This window comes from Argentina anserina, chromosome 6 (assembly GCF_933775445.1).
Source record: "Argentina anserina chromosome 6, drPotAnse1.1, whole genome shotgun sequence".
Taxonomy (NCBI): domain Eukaryota; kingdom Viridiplantae; phylum Streptophyta; class Magnoliopsida; order Rosales; family Rosaceae; genus Argentina; species Argentina anserina.
Window position 1 is genome coordinate 8,784,688 of NC_065877.1, and position 20,767 is coordinate 8,805,454.

General features: G+C 37.9%; 3 protein-coding genes across 3 annotated transcripts; 1 reads left to right on the forward strand and 2 right to left on the reverse strand.

Moving 5' to 3' along the window:
• Window positions 1-8,483: 8,483 nt before the first annotated feature.
• Window positions 8,484-10,417, forward strand: LOC126801135 (putative serine/threonine-protein kinase). The gene is made up of 6 exons (XM_050528601.1): window positions 8,484-8,679; window positions 8,823-8,938; window positions 9,020-9,236; window positions 9,336-9,573; window positions 9,684-9,834; window positions 9,909-10,417. Exons 1-6 carry the CDS (start codon window positions 8,607-8,609, stop codon window positions 10,248-10,250), a joined length of 1,137 nt encoding a protein of 378 aa, XP_050384558.1. The 5' UTR covers window positions 8,484-8,606; the 3' UTR covers window positions 10,251-10,417.
• Window positions 10,418-11,242: 825 nt separating this feature from the next.
• LOC126801134 (serine/threonine-protein kinase-like protein CCR1) lies at window positions 11,243-13,955 on the reverse strand. Its single transcript, XM_050528600.1, has one exon. The coding sequence runs from the start codon at window positions 13,772-13,774 to the stop codon at window positions 11,447-11,449; it is 2,328 nt and encodes a 775-aa protein (XP_050384557.1). The 5' UTR covers window positions 13,775-13,955; the 3' UTR covers window positions 11,243-11,446.
• Window positions 13,956-18,772: 4,817 nt separating this feature from the next.
• LOC126801137 (V-type proton ATPase subunit G1-like) lies at window positions 18,773-20,767 on the reverse strand. Its single transcript, XM_050528603.1, has 4 exons — window positions 20,670-20,767; window positions 20,071-20,169; window positions 19,459-19,559; window positions 18,773-19,186 (listed from the first exon to the last, which is right to left on the reverse strand). The coding sequence occupies exons 2-4, from the start codon at window positions 20,162-20,164 to the stop codon at window positions 19,043-19,045; spliced, it is 339 nt and encodes a 112-aa protein (XP_050384560.1). The 5' UTR covers window positions 20,165-20,169; window positions 20,670-20,767; the 3' UTR covers window positions 18,773-19,042.

Below are 20,767 nucleotides of genomic sequence, written 5' to 3' on the forward strand. Positions count from 1 at the left end.
ATTGGTTTTGGACATTGCAAAATATTTAGACAAAACTTTTCAGACTAATTCATCCCAAGAAGCGATGGAACCTGGTGGTTTGGAATTCAGCCAACCTTTCGCCTTATCTTTTAAGAAAAAGGGAAATAGACGCAAGCGAATAGACTCACCTGAAAAGTTCTGGAACTTGAAGGTGGAACAAACGTCTAGAAATTCTTTGACATGCATGTACGGGTCCTCACGATCTAATCCATGAAAATTGGGCAACAGTTGAAGAATTTGAGGCTTCAACTTGAAATGAGCTGCAATAGTGTTAGACAATACTATGCATGATGGAGAATTTGTGGTGATGGGAGCGAAATACTCCCTTAGAGTTTTGGGCTCTAAATTTTCTACCATTGTGATGATATGATCAACTACCTTAGTTTCTTTCCTAACAGTTCTCTCGATCTCAGGGTCGTAGGGCAATAACTCTATACTAAGTGAACGACGACTAAACATAAAACTATAGCACTAATATTTTTTGTTTTTCTTACTTTTTTTTTTTGCACACAAAAATCTTCCTAATGACGGCTCTATTGTCTGATAAAGATATTAGAGGATTACCCGTTACGTGCTTCCAGAAATCTGGCTAGTGTGTTCCGGGAAGATTGGAATGGTCACAATGGCCCACTTAAAATCCAAATCTTCTTAAACACCGAAGATGTTGCCTTAAAGAACGTTTCTATACCACACTTTTTAGAAGATACTTACTGGAATGACCTAAGAACTTTATTAAACCTAAGCCAATGTCTTATGAATTTTATGATTAAAATTTGGCTTGAGTTTAAGTTTGATATGGAATTAATTAATTAATTAAAAAGAAAAAAGCTAGAAAATAATTATATACAATAATGGACAAAAGAAAGCAAGCTACAAGAGAAATGAAAAAATGAGTAAATAAGAAAGGACATACCCGGAGAAGAGAACAAATTTGTGCCAGCAACAGAAGTTATGCAATTATTGATCAATTAGCTCCTTTTCTTTGACTCAAGGAAAATTCCTACAAAAGAAACTATTATGAGAATAGTAATTGATGTAGGGAAAATAGTAGCCTATAAAAGTGAATGATACAAATTGAACTAACTACTTCTATTGCATTAAACATGACCCTAATCTACCAAATTTATTTTTTTAACTTCACACAACAACTAATGTTAAATTAAAAAAAATAGGGAAAGGTGGAGAGGCTAAAACGTAGCTCTAAAAAAAAGACTAGATGGACTATTTGATATAAATGATATGCAACTATTATATATATGTAACAAAAGTCAAAAAGAGATGACTACATATGGATGCAATCTTTTTAAATGAATAAGAACTAAGCTATAACTAGTGGAAGAATGAAATCAAATTAAATGAAATTAGTTTTCCGTTTTTATAATCCCCGGCAATGGCGTCAAAAACTTGATGTGTCTTAAAATATTATTCACAAGCACACGAATCTATTGTAGTACAGATATGCAAGAGCGAGGTCGAACCCATATGGCATGTATGATATTAAAAAAAAGCTAATCAAATCTAAATTAATTTAATACTAACCTAATTGAATAAAATTTGGTTATGAAATAGCTAAAATAAAGACAAAATAAAGAGATAAAGATTACATTGATGACGAAGTAACTAAGGTATCAGATTCTACTACATTAATCAATAAGTCTCGATATATTATTTACTAATTCCCAATTAAGAGTAGCAATCTAGAAATCAATATACTGCTTTCTCAAGATTGATCAATGAAGCACACATGAATAAATTCTAATGTAGACTCTTCTTCGCTTCTTAATTATGAACACTAAAACATCACTTGTACACAAACTTATTAAAACTACAAAAGATCAAAGTGTTTGCTAAGCATCAGATGTGAAACAAACTCATTTAAATGACAAGAGATCAAATGATTTCATATTAACATGATACAAAACCAAGCATGGTTTAATAAAAGTGACTTCCGAACTACCAAAAATGCATGACATTAGAGGTGAAATGAACAAAGATTTTATTAATGCATATTGAAGCAAGAATCATAGGCATAGAATATGTGATTATGGGAATCAATAGATAATTGAATAAAACTTATTTCATAATATGGTTTCCTCCTTAACATTAGTTAAGGAAATTTAGCAATACATAATACAAAACTAAAAACATGCTCAAAACTATAAAATGCAACATAGGAAAATGACTAAGGAAATGGAAGAACAAAATGCAACAATGTGTCTCTCAAATTCTCCTTACTCTCCTCCTCTCTTATTCTCTTGAAACAACATCTATTTATAGGGAAACAAAGATCTTCACTCTAGCTCAATCTCTATGTGAATATGACGTTCCCTCATTCAAAATTCTCAAGTTTGATGGCAATATGTCTTCACTTATAAATGCTTTCATACTTCACTCCTCTCTTCATCATATTCCATTTGCCCTCTCTCTCATTTCTCATTTTTCATCATACTTCACTCCTGTCAATAACACAATCTTTGAAAGAGTGAAAAGTTAATTTATTGTTTCAAGCAAGCTTGCTTCTAGCCAACTTATTTCATGGGAGATTGTCTCATGTATCCTTCATGCTCTAGCTACCTTCCATTTTTATGTACGTATCTATGAATCAAACAAGCAAAAGTAAATTCAACAATTGATGGCTAAGGTAATATTTTCAATACAACACACTTAATGCAATGAGAATGAATTCCATCAATTATATGCTACACATGTTATGGGAACAAGAAGAATGTGGTAAACGTATTTGCTTATTAAAAGGGAAAAACACTCATGTTAAATCAAAAACTCAATTTACCAGATGAAAATAGAAAAATTGCTTTAAAATCTTTAACTTTATATTAATGTAAGACAAACACTTATAAGGACACAATATCAAACTATATGACTCAAACTAATAATAATAAGTCACTAATAAATATAAATAATTGAGAATAATATGATATATAATGTGATCATCATACCTGTCTGATTTAAGATGTATCTTTGTTTTTCTGCTGCAATTAATTTGTAAAATTAAACCTCATCATTAGGTTTTTTTTTCCTCTTTTTTCGTCATGGCCAAGTTCTGACCGGTCGTTTTCTTGAGCTTCGTCAAGATTTCACTTTCGGCACCAAACATTTGTTGTGGGCACCCAATCAGTTCTCACCGGCGGATCTCCTCACAGTTGCCGCATCTCCTCCAGCATCTAGAATCTGGCGTAGGCAGTCCAGTTCGGACCTGGCTTTAACCCACATATCAGTCCGACATCCGGCGTCTTCTCCAAGTCTAGCATCTGCCACTGTCTCAAGATCCCAAGCCGGCGTCTTCTCCTTCAAAGGCGACATATCGGTGTCTGCATCTCATCGGTGACGGTTCTTCAGATTGGTTTCTCTCAATCTAGCATCGGGCGTCATTCTAAGACCCCAAGCCGGCGACAGTTCTTCAGTATGGCTCTCCTAGTTGACAGATCGGTTTTTCACCACCGATGTTTTTTTCCTGCAATCGTTCTCCTTCGAAACCAGTCAGCCGACCTGGATTTAGATCTTTCAGACCCGACCCGACCCATCTGTCAGACCCACTCCGTCAGGCCCAATCCACTTTGTCCATATTTGTTTACACACCCAAGAATCTGATCAGTACAACCCACTAAAAAAAAGTAGAGGGAAGATGTCTCGTGTGTACGTTAGCAATTTGGATTCTCATGTTTTAGAAAGAGAGCTTGAAAGCTTGAAATTGAGTTCCGTAATTTCATCATCAGAAGAATATGGGTTGCAAGGAAACCACCGGGTTATGCTTTCATTGATTTATCCACATGAGAGATGCTGCTAGTGCTATTCGGGAATTAGATGGCACGTATGGCTGGAAAGTTGAGTTGTCACATGATTCTAGACATGTTGTGGGACAATACTGCTGAATGGTAATATCTCTCGAGCATGTGGTGGTAAGATTGGTATGGCTTTTAAAATTTCAAACTTTATTAGTTTTGATACTTAGATTATTGATTCTGGTGCCTTTGATCATATGACTTATGATTAATCTTACTTTATTACTGAGTTGTCTGGTCCACTAGTGTTCTATATCACTAATGCTAATGGTGGGACCTTTCCTACGCTAGGGAGAGGGTCAGTTCATATCACTCATATTTTAGAACTTCATAATGTTCTATATGTACCTGACTTATCACATCACTTATTATATATTCCCCAATTGAGTCTAGATGCTATGTTACATTCTTTCCCATGTATGTGATTTTTTAGGATCTTCTCACCAATGAGATACTCGGTCGAGGGGATTTAAGGGGAAAAATGTTTCACCTAGATCAGAAATATGGAGGAGCTAAACCAGGGGCACAATCATGTACTGCCTTGACTGCAAGTTCTAACCAGCTAAGTGAAATTTGGTTGTGGCATCGTTGAATGTGTCATTTTTTCATGTTATGAAAAAAAGCATGTCTTCCCTATTTATTGGTGTGGATAAGTTTTCTTTGCGTTGTGAAACATGTGTCCTTACTAAGAGTCATCATTCTACATATTCTCCAAGTTTTTCTAAGAGTCATACTCTGTTTGAATTAATTCAATCTGATGTTTGGGGACCTTCCAAAGAGCTTATAGTCACGGGTATACGGTATTATGTGTCTTTTATTAATGATTGCACTAGGTCATCCTGGGTTGTTCTTCTTCAAATTAGAGATGAGATTTTTCTTGCTTTTCAAGCTTTTCACACTCATGTCCAAACACAGTATAATAGTACTATTAGGATTCTTCGTTCTGATAATGGGGGGGGAGTATGTCAGTCGTGTTTTTCAACAGTTTTTGAAAGATCATGAGATTATTCACCAAACCACATGTCCACGAACACCTGAACAAAATGGGGTGTTCGAAAGGAAAAACCGTCATCTCCTTGATATGGCTCGTTCCATTCTTTTTAGTGCTCATATGCCTAAGTATTTGTGGGGTGATATTGTAGCAGCTTCAACTCATCTTATCAATCGTCTACCATCTAGTGTCCTTCAAGGAAAAGTGCTTCTTCAAGTTCTTGCATCTCATGTATCCATTCCCTCTTTTCACAATATACATGCCCACGTTTTCGGTTGTGTAACTTTTGTTCATGTTCCTAAAAGCCAGAGAAAGTCGAAGTTGGATATCCGGGCGATCAAGTATGTGTTTGTTTGATATGGAAGCAATCAGAAAAGATACAGGTGTTATCATTCACCCACCAGAAAGTATTATGTCACTATGGATGTTATGTTCTTGGAAGACATGAGTTATTTTACCTCTTCTGATCCAGCACTTCAGGGAGAGAATTCATTTTTGAAGAGTTGTATCATGGCGAGGGAGAGGAATCAGAAACAATCATTGTTAGAGATTTGGAGTCAAAGTTAGCATAAACTCATTCTAAGGTGGAAACTTCAGATACCAGCAGTAGTAGAAACTCATTCTAAGGTGGAAACTTCAGATACCAGCAGTAGCAGAAACTCATTCTGAAGTAATCAGGTACCAGCAGTGGCATAAGCTCCACTAAAGGTAGAAGCATCAAACACCCAGGTTCCAAAAGGAACCAATAGTTGAGAGAACAACTGCCCCTCCCGCCATCACTCACACCCCCGACCAGCAACTTACTAGTGCAGAAGATCACTCATCTGAGATATGTGCATCCACTAGTACTAATAGTGAGTTTGATAGTGGGCAATATGTATTACCAAACATGTCTACTAGAGGTCAACCCCTAAAAGATATGAACCTAGTTTACAAGCCAAATCAAAATATCCAGTAGCTAACTATATGTCCACTAGGAGATTATCAAAGTCATAAATTTTTTGTGAATCAAATATCTATTGTATCAATACCTAACAAAGTGCAGGATACATTGAGGAATCCAAAATGGAGGAAAGCAATGGAGGAAAAGATTGATGCATTACATAAAAATGATACATGGGAACTTGTGCCTCCACCACATGGCAAGAAAGTTGTAGGGTGTTGTTAAGTATTCAATGTGAAGCATAATGTGGATGGATCAATAAATAGGTATAAAGCATGTCTTGTTGCGAAGGGGTTTACTCAGACATATGGTGATTAGTGGCAATGATAATGTAGATATGGATCGGATACATGGACAGTTGTCTTCTGAGTTTGAGAGGAATGACTTAGGCGATCTCAAGTATTTCTTAGGGATTGAGGTAGAAAGGGGGAGAGACAAGATCTACTTGTGCCAGAGGAAGTATATACTTGATTTGTTGACAGAGACAAGTATGTTAGATTGCACACCTATCGATACCCCTATTAAGCAAAACCATCGTCTAGTAGAGTATCCAGACCAGACACCAACTGATCGGGCTCACTATCATAGGTTAGTTGGGCGCTTGATTTATTTGACGTATACTAGACCAGAAATTGTTTATGCAGTGAGTGTAGTGAGCCAGTTCATGCATAATCCAAGTGAGAGTCACATGGATGTTGTTGTGAGAATTTTAAGGTACTTGAAGTCAGCTCTAGGGAGAGGAGTAATGTTCTCTAAACACAACAATATTGTTGACGTTAGTGGCTTTATAGATGCAGACTGGGCTGGAAATATTACAGACAAGAAGTCGACATCATGTTACTTTACCTTTGTGGGAGGTAATTTTGTCACATGAAAGAGTAAAAAGTAGAAAGTTGTGGTTAGATTGAGTGCTGAGGCTGAGTATAGAGGTATGGCTCATGGAGTGTGTGAATTGTTATGACTGAGAAATCTACTATGTAATTTGGGTGTTAAGTTGAAAAGTGTTATGCAATTGTATTGTGACAACAAATCAGTAATTGATATATCACAAAATCCAGTACAACATGATCGTACTAAACACATGGAACTGGATTGTCATTTCATAAAAGAGAAGTTAGATGCAAAGATTATTTTCTATTTTGTCCCTACTGAAGAGCAGCTTGCAGATATACTCACTAAAGTAGTTTCTAAGAAAACGTTTTATGACTCACTTAGCAAGTTAGGCATGGTAGATGTGTATGTGCCACTTGAGGGGGAGTGTCAGCGTGAGTCATAGAATGTAATTTAGGGATGTACATCATGTAGTTAGTACTTACTTATTCTATATGTGGTAGTACGTAGTACGTAATACATAGAGTTGTAGTACAATGTATTCTCTATATATTGCCTCTAGTGTGAGATGAATAGATATCAGAATATTTATTCTCTAAATTGTGTCTTATTTGTCTATCTGCACATGTGCTCTCAAATCTGCAATAATTGCATCTCCGTCGTCGTCTGCTGCTCCACCCATAACTTGTTCCCCTGCCACGACTGTGACTCCAAAATCCACCCACGAATAAGGTGACAACTCGTAAGAAAAGCTGAGGAAGACGACCATGACGACGAAAGAGGAGCTGCCAATGATGAAAGGACGGAGTTGAGAGAGTAAGAGAGAGAGAGATAGAAAGAGGTGTGGAATTGGTGAGAGAGAGAGCGTCATCGGTGAAGCGTCGTCGTCTTTGCCAATGAGGTGTCATCGTGGCCGCCACCCGACGACGTTGTCGAGAGAGAGAGAGAGAGAGAGAGAGAGAGAGAAATTTGGATAGAGGAAGTGAGAGAGAGATCTCTATGTGATATATTATAAGGGTAGTGAGGTAATTGTCATTGCAAACATTTAAATGGGTATAGGAAATTGGAATTGGTAAGTTTTTAAGAGTTTTTGTTGAAATAGTTATTCTCCCTAATCTCTACGTGCTTTGTGAACATATCTCTGATTTCTCTAATTTTATTCAAAAAAAAATTTTATTGACCAAGAAGATAACACAAAAACAATGATTTACATGCTAGAGTAAAAACAAAATTTTAACCCTGTTATTTTGAAATTGAGAATCCATAATGATGACGAAAATCACTGTGCATGACCTCAATCATAAAATATATTGTACATGAATAAGATGGAAAAAAAATTATTCAATACACCAACATGCATTTATTGTGTAATCTCAACCATTAATATTTAAAAAGACGTATTTAACCATATATATTTATGATATTTTTTATTATTATATTAATTCGACATCTCGAAGTTACAAATGGGACCTATAGTCGTCCTATACCTCTGTGATGGTATTCATATATTTACATTATTTACCAATAATATCCTATGATATTGCGGAATCAAGTTTGCCGCTACCGATATATATAGTACGTAGTTACCTACGTCTACCATTAATATCCTCAATATATCATCATAGATTTTCCTCTACTTCACGTATGGTATAATTATATACCTATAAAACGGTTGAAAGCTTAATTTCAACCAGTTCTCTTCACCAAAGTTTCAGAAGTGGCTGACTGACCAAACACGAAGCTAGGTAAAGGCCGAGTACGTTGCAGTCTTGCAGTGACTCCTTGCAAAAAAATATAAAAATCAAATGGAAAACTAGTTCAAACTTGGGAATGGAAAGACTGCATCCCATCCCAATGAAGTCAAATGCCGTGGCAATTATATAATGCACCTCTCCTTCCCCAAAGCTCCTTGTTCCAAAGCTCCTTGTTCTTGGGTTCTCTCTTAAGTCATACCCTTTTCTAGATTATACCCCAATTTTTGAAGATTTCAATTTCCCATCACAACCCCACAATTAAGTACATGAATTTTCTAATTCCCTGCACAAACTGCTTCCACTCCTCAGCTGGAGAAGCCAGCCAGAGATTGAGACGAGGTAAGTTGTAAGAATGGTTTGGTGTACTTAGTCTGTGTTCTGGTCTTGAATTGTGTTCTTATTGATTTTCTCTCTGTTTCAAAGCTTTCTTAATATCCTTTTGTATTTGTTTAATGTAATTTTGTGTACCCAACAAAACCCAGATGGTACAGATCAAGAGAAGTTTAGAATTTTCTCTTGCAAGGAGTTGAAGTCCGCCACTAATGGCTTCCGTTCTTCAAATAAGCTTGGAGAAGGTGGCTTTGGCTCTGTTTTTAAGGTGTTTTCTCTTATCCTGCAGCTTAGAAATCAAATTCTTCATATAATGAATATGGGGTTAATTTTGGTATAAATTACACAGGGTAAGCTTAAGGATGGTACTCTTGTGGCCATAAAGGTGCTCTCCATCGAACTTGAATCGATGCGAGGAGAAAGGGAGTTCATAGCTGAATTGACTGCACTTTCGTCACAGAGTCATGAAAATCTTGTTAAACTGCACGGTTGTTGTGTTGATGGAGCTGGCAGATATTTGGTCTATGATTACATGAAAAACAATAGTCTTGCACACACTTTTTTAGGTAATTCTATGCTTCAGTAATATCTTTTTGGGCCTTAATGATCTAAAGAATCAAACTTTAACTACGCAAATTTGGCTGTCATGTATTCTTGATTAATAGGTGGAGAGCAAAACAGGATGAAATTCACTTGGGATTTAAGGAGGAACGTGGCATTAGGAATAGCTCGTGGACTTGCCTATCTGCATTTCGAGGTTGACCCTCATATTCTTCACCGAGACATTAAGGCGAGTAACATACTTCTTGATGAAAACTTCATGCCAAAGGTTGGAGATTTCGGCTTATCCAAGCTGTTGAGAGAAGACCATTCTCATATTAGTACTCGGGTTGCTGGTACAATGTGAGTTTGAATCACTACTTCTACCTTGATGCATTGTCTACCTTCTGCCTTTGGATTTATCTATATAATGCTGTTCTATGCTAATGGGATTTGTCCAAATAATCCAAAAGGGGTTATCTTGCTCCAGAATATGCTATTAGTGGGCGCTTGACGCGAAAATCAGATGTTTACAGCTTTGGAGTTCTACTGTTGGAGATTGTCAGTGGCCGCGCCATTGTAAATTTTGATATGGAACTTGGGGAGCAATTTCTGGTTCAGAAGGTAAATAGATAAGAGCGCACTTGGTTATGCTTTTTATCATATGGTAGAATTAAAGCCACATTGTAAACTTGCAGGCATGGGAATCTTACAAGGCTGACAAGCTCCTGCAGTTAGTTGATCCTACACTTCAAATGAATTTCTCCAAAGATGAAGCTCTCCGATTCTTAAAAGTAGGCCTTCTTTGTGTGCAAGAAATGGCAAGACTCCGGCCACGAATGACAAGGTCTGTTGAGATGTTGGCGGGTGAGATTGACATGAAAGATTATCAGATTTCACAGCCTGGACTTATTTCCGATTTCACAAACATCAAAATGGGTCGGCAGCAGTCAGGTGACAACAGCACTTTCTCTAGGGGATCGGCAGCTAGTACCATTCAAACACGCTTTTCATCTGATGAGTTCAGGTTATCCTCGTAGAGATAATGTGTGGTTTTTCCTTAACCAAGCTGTCCCAGGAAGATTATTTCAGTTTTTCAGCCAACAGACAAGGTCCTTTTTGTTGGATATCTTTGACTGTATAAGATCATCCGATCCCAGTTGGAGAACTTACAGAGATAGTGTAACTCAACACCACCATTTTTTCTTTTGGCTTTGCATTGTTTGATTAGTTGTGGGATGAACAGGTGTTAACTTTCTTGCTGTTGATGGTATTTGGCAAAATACAAGTGTACAAGTTACCTACAACTACAATGAACTAATGCCTAGGTTTCTGCAACTGTGTGTTGTTACACATTCTCAAGTTCCTAAACTGCACACACACTACTGACACTAGTAACTGATGAAGCAAGGTGGAGATCGAGCCCAAATACTGGTGAAGTAATTAAAGACGAAGGATGGATCAGTTTTCTCATCTACAGGCCCTCCTATAACCCTCTCGAATCTAAAGTTCTAAACCAATTATTAGTTTTCTCATCTACCAATCAACTAGCTACTATTTGCAATTTTGCATAAATAAAGCTAATATGAGAAAGGATGGATCAGTTTGGTCCTACCATTAGTTTTCGTCCTCTAGTGCATCATAAAGTTTAGGTTTTTCTGTTCCAAAAGTGATTAGTCATAGAGTATTTGATTTCCAATTCTCAAATGGGACTGCAATTCACATAATTGGTCTCTCAATTCAGAGGAGGAAGTAGTTTTCACATCTCTAAATTGGCAATAGAACTATAGTAGTCACTTATAGCACCTTGTTAACAAGCAACAAATGTTATGGTCATAGTCAAGCATTTAGTTGAAATGCAAGTATGATATCTGAAAGAAATGAGGTATTCATAGTGAAGGTGTTATTCTAACAGAATAAGTCCTAGTACAGAAGATAATATGCAAAAGGAATAATCTTTCAAATTCAAGTAGAGACTGCTCTTCCATGCACTACAAGGAAGGCAAAATAAAAGAGAAAATTTTATGTGGAATTGTGCAAAAAAAAATTGATCCCTTCACTTTGTGAGGATTAAGGGAAATATAATGGGAAACAAAGAAAGAAGAGCAAGGAATAGCCAACGAAATTTACAAGAAGCTCATAAGAGATGTACAGTGGGGGAAGAAAATAACTTACTGAAGTAGTACTGTCTGTACTGACCAATGTTTGATGTATATCCGGCGACCTGATTCCAAAACTACAAGGTCAAACCATCTTTCACAATGTGCTCCAACCAAGATGCAATATCAGACATGGTAGGACGCTCATTAGGCTTTTCCTTAACAGCTAGTCCTGCTATATCAGCAAGTTTAAGCAAAGGCTCAACATTTCTCGGAAGAGCTACATATCGATCGATGATAGCAGCTGCTTTGTTCTGTTTTATTAAGGGCAATGCCCACTCAACTATACTTGGAGGATCATAATCCCTGTCATAAGCTTTCCTTCCACTGAGAATCTCTAATAGTACTCTCCCAAAGTTGTAAACATCACTTTCCAAATCCCCACCATGATCCTTGTCATTAGAAGTAAGGAGCCCGAAATCTGCAATTCTTGCACCCCATTCAGAATCTAGAAGAATATTTGAGGTCTTGACATCGCGGTGGACAATGGGAGGGACAAATTCCTTGTGAAGGTACTCGAGCCCCTTTGCAGCCTGCATTGCAATTTTCAACCTGAAGCCCCAGTTTAGAGGAGAAAGGCCGCCATGGAGATGATCATAAAGTGTACCATGGGGCATGTACTCGTATACAAGTAGCCTCTCCCCCATCTCTGAGCAGTAACCTAACAAGTTCACAATATTACAGTGTCGGATTTTGCAAAGAACTTCTAATTCCATTTCAAAGTCCCTACCGTTGGTGTGAATTATAGTAGCAGCATTTGCCCTCTTGACTGCAACCTGCTGCCCTTCTGCTAGAACAGCTTTGTAAACAAAGCCGTAGCTTCCCCTACCAAGCTCATTGAACTCCTTGAACCCGTTGGTTGCGTCTTTAAGTTCCGATAGTCTGAACACTTGAGCCATGCCAGGACATGGAACAACGGATAGAGGAGCTTCTGAATCTTCTTTAGTGTCTGCTTCCAACTCTGACTTCCCAGTGCAAGACTTGGACTGCTGCTTGTTACCTTCTTCCTTTCGAGAAGTGGTTAAACGGGGAAGAAAGCACCAACTGATTAACACCAACAAGAAACCTAAAGCACAAGACCCGAATATGAACACCAATCTCTTAATATGATGCCAAAGCTTCTTCTTCATCTCTGGAGATGCTTGAAGCCCACAAATACTCCAACAAGTGCTGTTTTGGCAAAGAGAGCAAGCTGTGCACACCCTATCAGCGTGTTCAGTACATGAACTCGACAAGAAGTATCCTTCCGAACAATTCGACCCGCAAGGTGAACACATCGTTAGATCTTTTCGAACACACAAGCTTGTCAAATCAACCTCATTAAGAACACTAGCATTGAACGCAAACTTCCCCACTCCACAAAAACCAGGACTACAAAGACCTGGACTACACAACTCCAATGGAGGATCATACTCAGGTTTCTGGGAGGAAGTTGCATTAGAAGCCCAACAAGACAACACCAGATCATCCTCCCTAATCCCACAAGTAGTAAAATCGGACGAAGCAATTGCAACAAACCCTGGACCTTTAGGAACCAAAGAAGAGTTAAAAATCCCCCAACACTCAACTCCATGATTATCTTCTCTAATCCCACAAGAATGGCGAGCCCCGGCGGCCAACGCCACGTATTGGCTGTCATTAGGATGACCAGCTAACAAATCAGCATCACCCCAACAGTGAACCTTACCAGTATCTGAAATCCCACATAGTGAAGCCTTCCCTGAAGCTAAAGCTGTGAAATTGTCTAGCACACCAGAGACACCTATGTTTGCAGAGTTGGGTCCCCAGCAAACAAGCCCTCCTTCTCTAATCCCGCCACAGCTAAACCCTTCACCAGAAACAACCCTCTTGAAAACAAGATTGCTTATTGACTGGTCATAAAACAGAGTACTCTGTTTTGAACTCAGAGTACCATTCCCAGTCTCAACGATCTCCCAACAATCGACTGTACCCAAATCGTGATCAGAATAATAAGAGCCTCTGATGGCACAGACGTGGCGCTTCCCGGCGGCAATATGAGAATAAGCAGTGCTCTTGAAATTGGGTGGTACTAGATCTGTACCTGGGGCAATGGAGCTCCAGCAATACGCCTGAGAAGTGTTGGATAAAATGCCGCAGAGAAAACCCTCACCGCCGGAGAGAGCAGCCATCGACGGAATGTTGCTGAAAGACGCCGAAGTAGGCAAAGAAGAGGATGACGGCGTCGACGCCGAGCTGTTCTTGCCCCAACAGACCACCTCCTGCTCTCCGCTAGCATCTATGGCGCAGAAGAAGCCACTTTCACCAAAGGACGCCGATATCGGCCCCATTGATCCAAACCCAGATGCAGTTCTGAGCAACAGAAGCAGAAGAACAAAGAGTAGTACAAACTGAGAGAACCCAGAAACGGTTTGGTGGGTTTGCATGGTTTGGTAGGGATTGGATCAGTGATGAAATGAACTGGTATAAAGGTGAGGCTTTTGCATGTTGGGATCGGGATTGGTATTTCGGATGCTGCTGGTTTTGCTGAAGTTGAAGTGGTCTGAGTGTGAGGATGGTGACGACGAAAGAACGTGGGTGTCGCAGCCATTTTTACAGTTTTGGGTGGACCGTCCAGGACCGGAGCTACTTGCAACTTGTTCGTGTATTGTAATCTCGGCTATTATAATGAGAATCTTTCATTTGTTTCGTGTCGAACAGGTTCACTAAATTTTTTGACACAGGTTCACTAAAATTTTAAATTCTTGAAAATAGTCTTGAAAATAGTCATGCTACAAGATAGAATAAATTTAAAGATTTAATGCGTATAAGGGATAACATGATGAAAAAAAATTAAAAAAAAAATCAATGAAACCGTAGGAGAGTAGAAGGAGATGGCTTTAACACACGATCTTCTGAAACTGTCAGAGCACGAGACAAACTCATACAAAGAGCAATTTTTCCCAAACCAATTGCGAAGTAGTTTCAATCCCAAAAATAAAATATACATGCGCGAGCACTATTTTAGTATACATTTGTTTTGCGCACACGCGACGCGCGGGGAGGAAAACTAGTGCTAATAATGTCTGCTTCGTTTTGTTTACTGCAAGGTTTGATCGGATTGGATTCGGAGGTGATGCTTCTCACCGTGTTAGCGTTAAACGAGGATTACAGTCCGCCACATGGTTCAAACAAGTGGGGGAAGTTCAGCTTGGCTGGACGGGGGGAGGGTGAAGGGTTTGACTATTGAACTCCATTACTTCTATGATTGAACTATTTGTTAATGTGTTATGTTCTTGATTATTTGAAGCATCCCCGATTCTTCAGATTTCTCATGTTGGTGTTCGTTTTTAGATTCTCGCGATAATATATGTATAACTTGCGTAAATTATGTACTTTCAATATATATGTGTGTCTTATACGTATTGCAGAATTATTGTGTTTGCATTTATTTTTGAAATTCATATTAGTTGCATATTTCAAAATTTAGTGCCGGAAACAATTGTGTGCCAACTGTTTGTTTTTTTTATATTGTAGTTGTCATCTTCATATATAATATACTTGAATTCTATTCTTTAGAGACATGTACTTTAATTTGATGAAAATTATATTACCATGTCAATGCAAAACTTTACTTGTATGAATCAGTGTATATCAAGATTGTCAGTAATGACATCTAATTCACCATGTTAGATACGCGTTGCTAGCATTTCAATATCTAAATGCATCATCACATACATATAATCCACTGTTCGATTATCTTTTATATCTATTCGTAATGTAACATTAACTTCCATGGTTGTGACATAATCTACTCATCAATAAGCAATACAAATCTAATTCACTAGAGGCTTTTATTATTAAGCTTAAGTTGACTTGCTGATTATGATAATTTGATATTGCTTCACTATGATTCTATGAATAGCTAAACACATTCAGAGCTTCTTCTATTCACTCTCTGAACATTCACTTTTTCTTTCTTTTAACAGAGTGTGTATTACACGCTCCAAATTCTTTAGTCAAAACCAACAATTGACTCAAACTAGTGGCTATAGTGCTGCGACGGCAGTAGTTTGCTGAAAATGAACCTTCACCCAGTGAAGGGAAGAATTTTCGTGTTGCACAAAACCGCAGAATCATTTACGTCCTAATTGCTATGTTTTGTAAGAGTCCATTTACATTAACGTGCTCCACTTGTACTCTAAGATAACTTTGTATATGAATATTCGTTGAAGCTCTTCCGTACCTAAATACTAGAATCGTGCAGGACCAGTGAGTATGAATGGAACTTCAAAATCATATTCTTTCCGGATAAAATGGTGGATCCGAGTGAGAGCACATTCCTCTAACTTGTACCAATGAGAAAGGAGGAATTAGATCTAGTGATCCCAAAAGAGATTTGGATGGTGCCACTAGATCATCATAGTTAGAAAATTGGTTTGATTTGGTATGAATGTATGATCGATAGCACTTTGCTGCCATTTTGTAAACTTTCTAAACTCAGTGCTACTAGTTTTCATAGTTTTGGAGAACCCAAATACCTAAAATAAAAATGCCAGTAAACTTTAAGTCAGTGTTATAGTAAGGATTAAAGGAAGGAACTTCCATCTTGCCATAGATTGATAGTTACACAATTATGAAAAAGGCATTAAAATGATTTTTGCAAGTTGATTCAGATACGACAGCTGTGAATATAGAGCAGTTTCTCGAATCCATGAGATTGGTCACGCACTCTATTATAAAAGTGGCATGTCGCATAACTAAAGATATTCATGTAAGTTGACATAAATACATACATTATTTGGAGCATATCATCTTTCATCTAATAATGTCACTTAATTTTGACGTGAAAAAGATTATATATTATTTAGATTCGCATCAATTCCCCCCAAATCTACTAGGGTTCTCAACGAGTAAATTGTAATAAGATGTTGCAATTTCTTTGCAATTATATTATCTTATGACCAGATATGCTTTGTAAGAACGAATAAACGATTCGTAACTCACATTTTGTGAGGAACAGGTCAAACTGACTACCTAACCAAACCGAAACGACGGCCTAGCACCCGAGCTTATTGAGTTTCAGTAGCAAAAGTGTCACCTCCCATTATGAAAAATTATTATATGTACATGGTACATAGTCTACGTGACGTACTCATTTAATATTATTGATATATTTTTTATTATGGTTGTTTATCATTAGTTATTCATATTTAAATAAATTATTTTTCTTTCACCGCATATATTTTTACCGTATTATAAATAATATAATTAAATCGGTATATCACATGACAGTGTTACGTATTATTTCAAGTACACAGAATAATTATTCCTCTACCGTCCCAAGTCGACAAAGCACGATCCGCTTTTATAGCACCAGTCATTTTAGCCTTTGATGATCAAATTTACACAAACAGGTTTTCAAAACCGCAACTTGTGTGCTAGTAGCCTAGTACATTTGCAGCCAATTGTCCTAGAAATGCTCAACCGGGATTTCATATCTCACGTGGTTGCTAGGTCACACTTGTCTGTTCTCAGTTTGGATTTCTCAAACCTTAAAAAAAAAATGACTGGTCAAAATGACCTCCTTCTTCAACAACAGGGTCCTAAATAAGCTTTCTCAGTCAAAACCCCAAACCCCCTAAAATAACCAATAGAAACTGTCTCATTTGATATCTTATTGCTACAAAATCCCATCTGGTTGGGTACACACGAAAGATAATCTGTGGGGGTCTTCTTATAGATCTTCTGGTCCATCTCAAAATCCAGTTCAATGTAATAAAATGGTTCAAGTGTATAATGGCATGCAATCATGTTCACTATGCAATTGTCCCTGTCCCTTAAGTTTGGCCACTCTCGACTCTCATGACCCTTTTTGTCACAGTCTTGAGGCAGCAAGATCCAGACTATAGAAGACAAGAGGATCAAGGGTTACATCATTTTCATTCTTATTTTTTAATCTGATTTTTAAGGGGAAAATGTGCAATCAATCACTTAGTTATGTACTTTGGTACCTTACGTTTCAAGCAGTGCCTGAAATTTCACTCAATAAATCGGTCATATTATAACCAAAGTATGTTACTTGATAGGATAGGGGTCGTGTATATTAGGTCATATTTGAAACCCATATATCGTTATGATAAGTTTGAACTTTGAAGCATGAATTCTGAGGTATCAAAATGCATATTGAGTGAGACGTAAAGGATTGTTTGCGCATTGTTCCCTACTTTCAGTTACGTTCTACTTTCAGTTAATGATATAAAGTGGCTACCGAAACATCCAAATTAATAATACATGAATCTGAATTAAAATCTAAACCAAATCGCACCAACTCGATGATTTGATTTCAAGAAAATGAAGGGCATGGAGAGGATGGGATGCCTTGGTTGCGAACATGAAAAGGGACCCAGTTATTTGTATCACACCCATCTTTCCCATGTGGTCTGCCGTGGATGAAGATGTACCTGCACCTCATCTTGGATTTTCTTTGTTCGCACACTTAGCTCAATCTTAATGTTGGATTAAATTAGTGTATGATCTATGTGGATTGTTGTTTTCTATGGTTATGCGCCTTAATTCAAAGCCAAAGCCTTCAATTAAGATTAACAGAATCAGAAATGTGCTTATTCCATTGGGAAGGAGATTGATCGGTGAGATGGTGACCATATTCCCACCACTGACTAGTTTCTCTACTTTCGAAGTGAAATCAGAGCCAATTTTCTTCTCTTTCCCAAGAACATACTTCATTTTCTATTAGAAAACTCGAACGAGGGTATAGTTTCATGTATGAGTGAATCCAGCTTGGTCATTTTGGCTATAGATTCCCCGCATTGTCACTTGTCAGGAAAGAATGGGACACTAGTTGTTTTGCTGAACTAGCTCCACTGTTTTTGCATATGTAACTGCAGCCAGCCACCATTTCACGTCACCTTATAGAATGATTGCATGTATGATTCACGAGATCAGAGCTCAGGGTATTTTTGGCTCTTGCTTGGAGAATGGGTCTACTACGTCATTCACTCAAAGTTTGGACAAGAATGAAATTCACCCGCTTCGTTTACCATTTTACCCTGTAAAACTGCATGAGTTTGGACACCAACTCAGAGAAATTTAGCTCTCAAGTTTCAAAATAGATTTACTACCTTGTTCTAAAATGAGACTCACCAGCATCTTTGGCTTTGGAGCTGCAGTTGAACTTGGAAAATCGAAATACCCTGTTGCGAAAACATTCTCTTGTGAGCTCCATAGAAGGCACACATGTTACTGAGGCGTGTAAGATAGAGGGTTTCTTAGCAGATTGACAATCTGGGAGAGAGAATTCGATCCTCAAAATGTCGCCAAAGGGATTCTAGTACTTCAGAGACAAGACGTGCATCGAAAAATAATGAAAATTGCAACCCACTATGTAAAAACTAAGAACAGTCTCATGATCATGACTGCGCCAGTACACCAAATGAATCCTTAATCCCACAACTAAAACAAGATGAAACTGATACAAAGTTCAACCATACTGGCGTAACAATCTTTGCAATATTATTCTTTTTAAATAGGAGACATAATTAAGCAGTTGCACGGGAAAATACGCCACAACATATCAAATAGTGAATACCAAGATGTAAAGTAACAGTACAAGTCCACAGACCAGGATGAATCAGGAAAGCAAAAGAATACAATACTTGAGGGAGCTCGAAGTTACAACTGTACCATCTACGAGATCAATTTCTCACTGTTGTCACATGCTTCAGAAGCATCTGGACAACATCACCTGATATCCTTGAACCCTCTGTTGAGAGGTGTTTGATCTTTTCATCAGTTTCCACTTCAAGGCGCTTCACATTAGCCCCAGAATCTCCACTGCTCTGCTCAGTCACCAACAAGGAAAGAAGTGGCAAAATTAATATTGTCAATAAAGAGAAGTCTGGAAAACACTCGAGAATATGTGGTCTTGCCAACATCAGTCACCCACATTGTGCATGGATGACATGGCATCCAAATTTTGTCCCACGATCCAATACAACTGCATGGATGAATGATGCTAGCAAATGCCTCAAAGCTCATAGATATCGGAATCGCTAAAGCCATGAAGACCTAATGAACAAACAATATACTGCTTTCACCAACATATACATACCGCTGCAACTTTCTTCTGAAATTCACGCTCCACTTGGGCACGGTAATCAGCAATCTCCTTTTCCGCCTCATCTTTGGCTTGTTTCAGCCTAGCGAGTTTTGCTAGCAGAAGACAACCAAACACCAAAGCAATTAGAAAACAACTCAAAATATTGGATTTATGTGTCCCATCTAGAGACCCTTCAAAAAAGAAGGGTAACACCATAACATGACTGCATAACCACAAGTAAAGGTTCTAGTACTCTAGCAGTAAGCTAGGGGCTGGCTAGGAGCCTAGGAAATAATTCACTTAACCAAAATTCTTATACATCCAGACTCTCTGATCTTTATATATAATTCACTTAACCAAAAATCTTATACATCCAGACTCTCGTATCTTGATATAAAGTTATAAACTCATGGAGAACAAAAGAGCATCTCTTGCAACAAGAAAGTAATTTCCAATAAATACAACCTTCCACACAACTTCTACACCCTCTAATCGATCAACAAGACAATCAGAATTTGAAACTACACACACTCACAGCAGAGGATCACATGATAATACCTGCATATATTGACATATACATAACTCATACCTCATCAACAAACAAGGACAAGAAACAAAACTCACCATTTCTGGCAGCATTGACGATATGCTGAGCTTCCTGCTCTGCAGCAAGCAATTGTTGGATTCCACCTTGACCCCTGTTCGATGCGGATGCCATGTTTTCTGGGGAAAAAATACGGCATATTACGATACTTGATTAAAACCCAACAAAGGTAAACTCCCTTACTACCAAATTATACATTATTTATACAATCAACACTTACATGCTAATAGCACATCAACACACGATTTCTCAGATCAAATTTTTCTTTCAGCCTCTTGATTCTAGAATCGTTATAATATTACAGTCGACATCGTAACTAGATCTCTAACCGAGTAAAAAGATTCATCCCAAAACTAAAACCAACAACGACAATCAATCTAATAACCAAACTGAAACCATTCAAGTGATTCTACACAGTTAGAATACTAGATTGAACAACCGATTCGTTTTGTAGCATATTACGACGGATCGGAGCTCAAAAGGCAACAGGAATCTCTCCATTTTTTTCTCAGAACTAGAGCAATTGTTGATTAAAACATGTAGATCGCGGCGAAACTAAGTAGAGGAGGATGATCAAGAGAATGGAAAATATAGAGACAGAGAAGCGTGAAGTGAGTACCTGATGAGCGTTGGATATGAGATTTGGAGTGAAAGATTCAGGGATAAGCGGGGACACGGATACGAAAGACCTGCTTGTGCCTTTTATGTAGAAACGGA